This window comes from Limulus polyphemus, unplaced genomic scaffold (assembly GCF_000517525.1).
Source record: "Limulus polyphemus unplaced genomic scaffold, Limulus_polyphemus-2.1.2 Scaffold2839, whole genome shotgun sequence".
Classification (NCBI taxonomy): Eukaryota; Metazoa; Arthropoda; class Merostomata; order Xiphosura; family Limulidae; genus Limulus; species Limulus polyphemus.
Genome location: NW_013668449.1, coordinates 31932 through 40914, shown reverse-complemented (window position 1 = coordinate 40914; position 8983 = coordinate 31932). Strand labels below are relative to the sequence as shown.

Genomic DNA, 8983 nt, shown 5'->3' with positions numbered 1-8983 from the left:
TCTTTTTCTTTTGATACACACACACATTTAAAACATAAACCTACCATAGTGTAGTGTTTAGCCATTAATATATATATATATATTCAGTTTCTCCACTAATGTACTGGTTAGCCAACTTGCCTTTATCAATACAAGTACAAATAAGAACACAGGCTAACTCTATAGGGACTGAAAACATAAAACAGCAGCACCAGTTAACATGAGTAATAAAGAAGTTTTTTTTTCACAAAAACTGATACTTACCATAGTAAGCATACAGCACAGAATCCTCAACAGTGTGACGAAAGGTTATATTACTGGCCCAATCCTAAAGCAATTAAAATATACATATTTTTTTAAAATCAAACATTAAATAAACCTAGTTATGAATAACAGAAATATAATCTACAAATTATTTACATCTTGAGTAATATAGCAAGTTTGTGGATGTGAAAAGGGTTGCTCTTGTATATGGATAAATAATAGAACATAAAATACTTGTTTGAAATAATTCCCCAAGTTTTCAAAACAGTTATCAGCTGCTAGTGTGTGTGTGCGTGTGTGTGTGTGTGGGTGCATGTATATAGTGTATATGACACAAATTAAATTATTAAAATAATGGAAAATCAACTAAATACTCTAGAGTAAACTCAACAAGTACATAAATTTATTTTCACATTTCAAAAACATTTGAAGAGTAAACATTTCTACAGTATGAACTGAAATATAATTGCTAAAACTTTATAAGCATGACTGATGAGCAAATGAAGCAAATATTCCAGAATGGAGTAAAACAAAATTATATTCAACGTTGTATGTCACATTCAAACTTGTGCTCTTCACATATGCCCTCGGTGGCTAACCATTAAGTTTGAAGGCTTAAAACATAAAAATTGAGTTTTGATACCGTTGATGGACACAGCACAGATAGCTCATGGGTATCTTTCCGCCTAACAACAATCAAACATCTCTTCACATATGCAAGAGTGATACGAAAGAATAACAATCGTGTAGAACAGTAGTTTTTATATTGTTTATTCATGGACCACAATGGAATCTATACACTATAGTGCCTCTTCCTTTCCATAATTATACAACCTTGCTATGGACCACCTGAAGGGGAGCCCATGAGCCCACAGATTAAGAACCACTGGTGAAGATGATTATTTGTTTGGAGTCTTATTTTTGCAGAAAAACTGAAGATGTTATAATTTTCATTCTCTCCCTTCACAGAATTAGAATTAAATAACAATATTATTATATTTTTCCTCACACCATAGATATATTTTATGAAACAGAGAGAAGTATGCATAAATCATGTTAATGTGTATTTTTTTGTTTAATATCTTGATAGTATAAGAGTTTAAAACTGTTCAAAAATGGTTCAAGACAAAACATTAATAAAAAAACTTTAATATAAAACAAAACACCAGAAATTATTGAAACTGACTGAGTAGCTAGAATTATGTATAAACTCAAAATAGTCTTAAAATTCTCAGAACTAAGAATTGTTTAAAGAAAATAAAACTGAAATATAAATTGAAGATTTTTTAATTATGATAAGAAAAGAAATTAGATTGAATGTATTTATGTTGTAATGAGAGATTACAAGTTTTATTTTTTATCTTAATCTACTTTATAATAGTATTAATAATTTTGGGGTTTTGCTGAAACTGTTCCAAAAACTTTGAGTCTCCTTGGTTATTTATTTTTGTGCATAAAATGAAAAACTGAAATATACAAAATTAGCATTTATTATCTACTGAATTAGAAAAAAATTCAAAAAACTTTTATTATTGGCTGATTTTTTAATTATAATTCAAAAATGATTCATTCTGAGAAATTCAAGTACAAAACTGGATAATGCAAAAAGGCATTAATGTTAACAACTTGATATTTTATTATTAGATATCACAGTCAGAAAAACATTTAACTGTTAGATACTAAGCTAATTCATTGATTTAGGACTAATTAAGTATTCATTTTTTATCCATAACTTTACTTTCTTTATTGCATTTTCTGTATGGTAACTTGGTATCTTTTAATTCAACTACACAGTGGTAAAAGTAATTCACAGAGGAAATTCTCTGCATTCCATGACACATGTAGGATACAATTACACAACTTCCTTTTAGTTAAGTTAACTCAACCCCTCTGAAATAATTTATTAAAACAGAAACTCTGACATAATTGATCATTATAACAGTAAAGGTAAATCTACTATATACTGTAACATATTTAATTATATTAAATGTTATTTCCATATGATAATTTTTTTTGCATGATTAAATTTTTTAAACATACATTCAACTCTTATTTTAGTTACTCTGAAGGATAAATCTATAAGTAGTTTTATTACAAAAACAGAAAAAAAGAAAGAAAAAAAGAATTCCCCTACCTTAAATGTTCCATCAGAGTTCTTCATGTATGATGCCAAGAAAACATCTACTGGAAGTAACAATGATGTTAGAAGTGTAACTGACAGTGCCAGAATGGATGTAACTGTTGTACTTCTGTCACTATCATAGCGACTGTGAAAAAAGCGCACATAGAGAAATGAAAACAGTAGAGTTCCCTAAGAAAAAGAAAGTGTAAATGTTATATTTTTTAAACTATCCACTATTATCTGTTTATGAACCAAACTGGTGGATAGAAATAACTATTTAATTATGAACCCATCAATTAAATAATTATTTCTATCCACTAATAGTGTTGTCTAACATGATTCAAAACATTTGGCTATTAGTCAACATGAGAAAGAAAAATGAGTTATATTGCGTAGCAGATAATGTTTCAAAGCTGTTTACAATTCACATGCAAAATTAATTATTCCTAGTCTTTTTTCAGACACATTAAACAGTAAGCAGGTTGCATTGAGAAGAGGAGTGATTAACAATTGGGACTTTAATGCAACTGCTAATTAACTAACATGAAAGCTTTGTTAATCTTTTAAAATGTGCCCAAACTACTGTATGACAGAAAGCAATTTGCCTCATCTAAGTAACCCAACACTCCCACCACCCACTTCCAAAAAAAGCTAACTTAAATAAAGCCTTTGGGGTCATTGAAGACAAAAGGCTCAGAAGAGGTCTTTAAATAATGAGAACAAAAGGGATTGATTGCTTCTGTGACATCTGAAGGTAGCAAATAAGGCACTCTGTAACCAGCTATGGAAGGAGCTAATAGGCTATGGTTATGAAACAAATACAAAAGAATGAAGCAACTTAATGAGAAATTGGAGATAAACAAAATATAACATGTCTAATGCTACGATTGCTGAAGAGAGTCCAATGAGACTGCTAATCAGCCAGAGAAGAGCATCTATAAGAATAAGCAAACATTTAAGCCACCATTGAAGAGAATATTTGGCTTCTCAAACAAAGGACTGAACAAAAGGCAGTTATGAAATCCTACAGGTCAAACATCAAATGGTTGTTCAACGTTGTTGTAGAAGATGAATCAACAATGGTAATGTGACTAGCGCTTTCTTGATGTAATTGGGGAACTATGGTTGAGCAGGATATATGGAGCAATGAGGAGACCCTGACACTTCAAGTAACTGATCTTGGCCATGGAATTATGAAGAAGGTGAAGTGAATGGTATGTATAAAGAAAGAGGTTCTCCCAAGTGTGAGTCTAGAACTAGAAATAAAGACTAGTAGAGTGGAAGAAGATGGTTGATCAATATATCAAAGGCATAAATCATCCAATAACACAGACATTCTCAAAGTCACTGAATAAAAAAGGGTGAAGGGTCTGTTCTGTGGGAAAAGGTAATGACCTCAAGAATGAGAGTCAGTCAGAACATTCATCACAATAGGAATGTGACAGGCTAGAAGGTGAACACATTGAAAATTAAGCCAAAAAGAGAAACTGCAGCAATACAAAGGCACTGTGAGAATGGTACCATCCTGATTGTTGATGTAAATTACTACAGTTGTTTGTGTGAATTAACACAGAATGGTGATGAACAAGAGACAAGCACACTGAACAGTCCAAAATTATAATACTCTTATGTGTCCTGTTGCTTCTTAAGTAGCCCAAGTACCAGAATGATACTGATTCTTCAGAACAGCATCCCAACCCTTGAGAGAGGTATCTGTCAAAAGATGAAGGTCAAAAGGAATAGGGAGAAAAGGAGATTCTGCTGTCTTGATAAAAGGGTTGAAACCAGATGCCACTGAGGAGTAAGGTTCATTAGAGATGATGCATGTAAGTACACCCCCAAAGGAATGCTATAAGAACCAAGGCATTGTCCCTAAAAAGAGTGGATATTTATGGTGGTAGGTGTAGAAGACAGAAGAGTATGAACACAAGACTCCAAGGATTGCATTGTCATAGAAGATGACTGAAGTATTCCTTGAATCATGTTGATCCAGATGTGTCCCAAATATTGTGGTGTTATGAAATAGGCTTTGGAGTTGTGGATGATCCACCCACAATATGTAGCCAGTTGGGTGGTCAATTAGTGTGTATAAGACTGAGTGGAATAAAGGATTAGAATAACCCAATCTTCCATGTAAAAATTTCAATGTGGAGTAATGAGGACAACCAACAGATGCATTGAATGCTTGATAGAAAACATATGGAGCTAAAGCCAAGCTGAAGGGAAGGTCAGTGAACTGATTATTCATCCTCCAATATCAAAAATAATGATATGATAGATGAATGGGGGTAGGAAGGTAAGCATCCTGTATATCTCCCTTTCTCATCCAATGGCCTCACCCAAAAAACTTCTGTAATATCTTCATGTTATTTTCAAAATGAAATGTATCCAGGTAAAGACTGAATTGAGATAGACTTATGACAGATCTTCAATCCCCCATTTTCTTTGGAACTGTAAACACACAAGTAAAAAACACAAGAAGCACGATAAGCAATTTTTATTGCTCCCTTGGTAAGGAAACTAAGACTTTCTGATCCAGAAGTTGTATGCAAACAGGATTGGAAGAAAAATGGGAGGAGGACAACAAAAGTGTAAGTAAAGACTGAACTGAAGGATCTGCTCAACCCAAGGATTCTACAGATGAAAAAATTATCCAAGATGACACAGAATTCTGGACAGAGAAGATATATGGAAGAAAAAATAGCCAATGAGCAAACTGAAAAGACACCCCTCACCTACTTCCATGTTAGGCTACTCAAAAGGGTCAAAAAGGCAGATGTTGACTGAGAAGTAGACAATGAAGGTAAGAGAACGAACATTACTCAATTGTCATTTTGAAAATGGAAGATGACAAGAAGCAAAATGAGATGCTACAACCCTAATAATCTTTTGCTGGCATACTTCTGAATGAAAAGCAGTTCAGGTGAAATACTTTCAAAGACAAAACATGTCAAGAAAGAACCTCTTTCAAGTTCAGCTGAAACGTTAGGGGTAAGATGAGTATTTTGCAACACAGCAAGATGGGCTAAAGCACCAAAGGAACACAAGAGCTTCATTGTATTAGAAATTATATCAGTGAGATCCACAGACTATGAAGACTGCTAGGTTGTTAGATATACACGACAAGTTTCATTTAAATTAAATACAAGAGTTATGATTTAGATAGTTCTAAAATGTGATGTTAAACTTAATAATTTTAAAAGTGATAATTTATTGCAGGTTTGCTTGTGTAACTGCTTCCGAATCATTTGTTGTGTAGTTCAATTGTTGTGAATTGACATCACGTTACTTGAACTTTCGGAATCTTTTTCGTTGCTTTAAGTATGCATTGTTACATCATAACATCTTGTCTTGTAGTTTGTATAAAGTTCTAGGCCTAAGTCAGGGAATATATATACATATATGTATAGGTGACCAAGTTAGTGGAAGTTAATGAAAATGAAAGTAAAAGTGAAGTTAAACTGTGTGTCAGTTTAGCTGTAACAGGCAATTTCTAAAGTGAGTTTCACAGCTTGTATTGTAATAAGAGAGATAAAGAAGAACAATTTGTCTTGTTAAAGTGTGTTCTAAAGTAATTGAACCTGCCTGTGTGGACTTCACAAAATGGAGCCAATTATTTAAGGCTCTGGATACAATTATGATAACCAATAGTGTAATAAATTTTTTTTACATATGTTTGACTTGTTTTAAATATATTATTTTAAAACAAGTGGGTTGTGTGGTGTCTTTTATTGTTGAACTTTATTACCACCAAGTCACAGACACCTGTAAAGAATCTGGCCCTATAAAAACGTAACAAAGGTAGATATTTGATTACTGACTAAATGAACTATGAGAACAAGATTAGCTAATAACTGTGTAGAAGAAAGTCTCAATACAAGATAAATCATAGCATGCAGGGCAGAAAAACTGAGGATGGGTTATTATTGGAAGTACTTGAATTAGAATGAATGTTGATAAATTTATTGTAGCAATGTTAACAGCATGATTTTCAATAATAAAATCTGGATTATGGTAGGAAAGCAGTGCTGATATATATATATATATACATCTTCCCCATACAATCACAATAAGTCACATGAAAGGTGGGAGAGTGGAGCACTATGGGTAAGTTGTTGCATACTCTGCATTGTGTGTCAAGGTCATTTAAAACTTTAGTCATGTTTATTAACAAATTGTGGTCAACTCTCAGGGAAAGGCTTTTCGTATTTCAGAAGCAAGTATGCCTGTTTTGAATCTGACATAAAAGTATTGTTTATCATTTCACAATGAATGTGTTAAAATTATAACCATAACATATAATGACATTTTGTAAAATAAAAATGTCCTGTCAGCATCAATAAAGAATATTATACACATATAACATTACTGTTTGTCAGGTAGGCACATGGTTCTTTGGTGACTGCAAACACTTCCAAGACAGCCAGGTAGCAAATCATTCCTACTGCCAGATGCAATAAGTAATGCATCCAAGAAATGGAGAAAATTGACAGACGGGTCACAAGAACTTCGCATTCAAGATTCACATCACTTAGTTTCCATTAATAAAATTTAGAAAGAAAGTTCTTTATAAACTAAGACCTGCTTTTGTACTTCCTTTATAATCTTGCTTTTAAAATTTCTTCATGGATGATAAGTACTGTTTGGTGTAAAGTATTGTTAAGAGGAATATAGCAAAGCATATGCACTGACACTGATGTCAGATAGAGTGGTTGATGTAAATAGCAAACCTTTAATCAATTTGGTGTTTACAACTCTTGAACCATTGTTTTCAAGGCCCTTGAATCAAAAGTTAAACCACAAACACACTGATGCTATACACTTTTTTTTCATATGAAATGTTTGGGTCTTTTCAAGCAAATAACTCGTTTGAAATGAAGGTTCTATATTAATTTCTTTTGCCAATTATTTTGCTCATATTAAGGCCAATATAAATACAATCTCAAGATATTATTTTATGAATGTGAAAAGGTCCATGCTTTGGTCATGGACCATGCAAGTAATACGAGGACTGCATAACGAGGTGAAGTTATTTCTCTATGGCTGGCTAGCTCATTCATTGAAACTTCAAAGACTTAATGATGGAAATATATCAGTAGTTCTCTCAGAATATCTTCCATTTCTTAGTTATTGACAAGAAACTTTAAGCAGGGTGCAAGGCTTAAATTATAAACTACCAGAAATATGTCTGGGTGAAGAAATAAACTAATAAGGTTAGAGGAAAAGGTTTAAGAGTAAGGAAAAGATGCATATACATTATGGACTCCATTTAAGTATTAACGGAAGTAAATAGTTTGGGTGTTTTGTAAATCATGAATGGCTTTTTAAGGAATTGTTAGACTAAACTTATGTAGTGGTGAGAGAAATTCTTTGACCTTGAGGGATTGTGTCAAAAATTTTGCAGGGCACGAGGTCAATACATTAACTAGCAATAATGATATAGTATTTGTAGTAGTCCTTGCAGTAAGTTATTATAAATACAAGATTTGGTGGTAGTTAATTTTATTAGTATATCAGTACTCAGCATATAAAAGACTCAAATAGGCAATTTTATTTTAGATCTTTTGCTTAATTATAAGAAAAACTGTAGTTAAAAATTGAGTTGTGCAATAGTAATTGTAAAATAAATAACATTGATGTTTTTAATGAAATCAATCATAGAATCAATAAGAGCCACTTCCATGATTTTAAAAAAGCTAACTGTTAGAAAGTTCAAGATATTTTAAGCAAGAAAGACTGAGTTGCTAATCTATGTGTGTGTGTTTTTGCAAGTTCAATAAAGAATGCATTTCTACTATCAAATCTTTATGTTTCAAATAAAAAGGTTTTCCTAAATGGATAAATAGTGGAATAAAATTTATAATAAATGAAAAAACGTAGCTTATAAAAACAAGTAAAATGAAGGATTCTGAAGTTTTTAGAGATAAAGAGAAGTTGAAAAAGCTTTAGTCAAAACCTACAGAAGCTGCAGTCAAATCCCATAAGGTGCAATAATCAAGTTCAAAGGGATTATAAATGTTTTGGAGTGAAAACCTAAAAGTGTACTTAAAAGGTTTTTATGCTTATGTTAATTGAAGAAAAGAAAAAAGGCAAGGATAACAACTGGTTCTTCAAGAGATTTTGAAGGAACATGTATAGTACTAAACAACTTGATTAACTGTCTTTTTATTGGTGAAGGTGAAGAAATTCTCATGCTGACCTATTCAACAGTTTAGTTATTGATATCTTCTATATAAATAACTGAAAGTTCAACAAAATACCCTTAACCTATAGAGAACCACAGATACTTTTGATTAATCTAATTTTGAAAAACTTTTAGTAGTAACATTGATAGTTATAGGCATTGTTAGGTGTTTTTAAAGACACATGTTTGGTTAAGGAGCTTCCTTTTTGCTTTATTTAAAAAAAAGAGAGTTAATGACTCTGAAACAGCTTCTGACAAAATCTGAAGCTCTTTGCAAAATTAAACACCATCTACATGTATAATGATAGAATATCCATCTTAAAGCACAAGTTACAGATTGTGGCAATATGTAAGCAGGTCATTCTTCATATCTCTTAAAAGAAAACCTTAAGTTTTCTCTGTGAGATTGGTAAGATTAATGCTATTTGTTAGTT

At 32.0% G+C, this 8983-nt stretch overlaps 1 protein-coding gene across 2 annotated transcripts in view; it reads right to left on the bottom strand.

Moving 5' to 3' along the window:
• LOC106468026 (probable lysosomal cobalamin transporter) overlaps positions 1-8983 on the bottom strand; it is a 45672-nt gene that overhangs the window by 33849 nt on the left and 2840 nt on the right. For both annotated transcript variants that reach the window (XM_013928424.2, XM_022396329.1), the window contains exons 2-3: positions 2378-2554; positions 244-307 (exon numbers count right to left, since the gene is read on the bottom strand). In XM_013928424.2, the coding sequence (XP_013783878.1) occupies positions 244-307; positions 2378-2554 (241 nt within the window). The remainder of the gene's footprint in view (positions 1-243; positions 308-2377; positions 2555-8983) is intronic.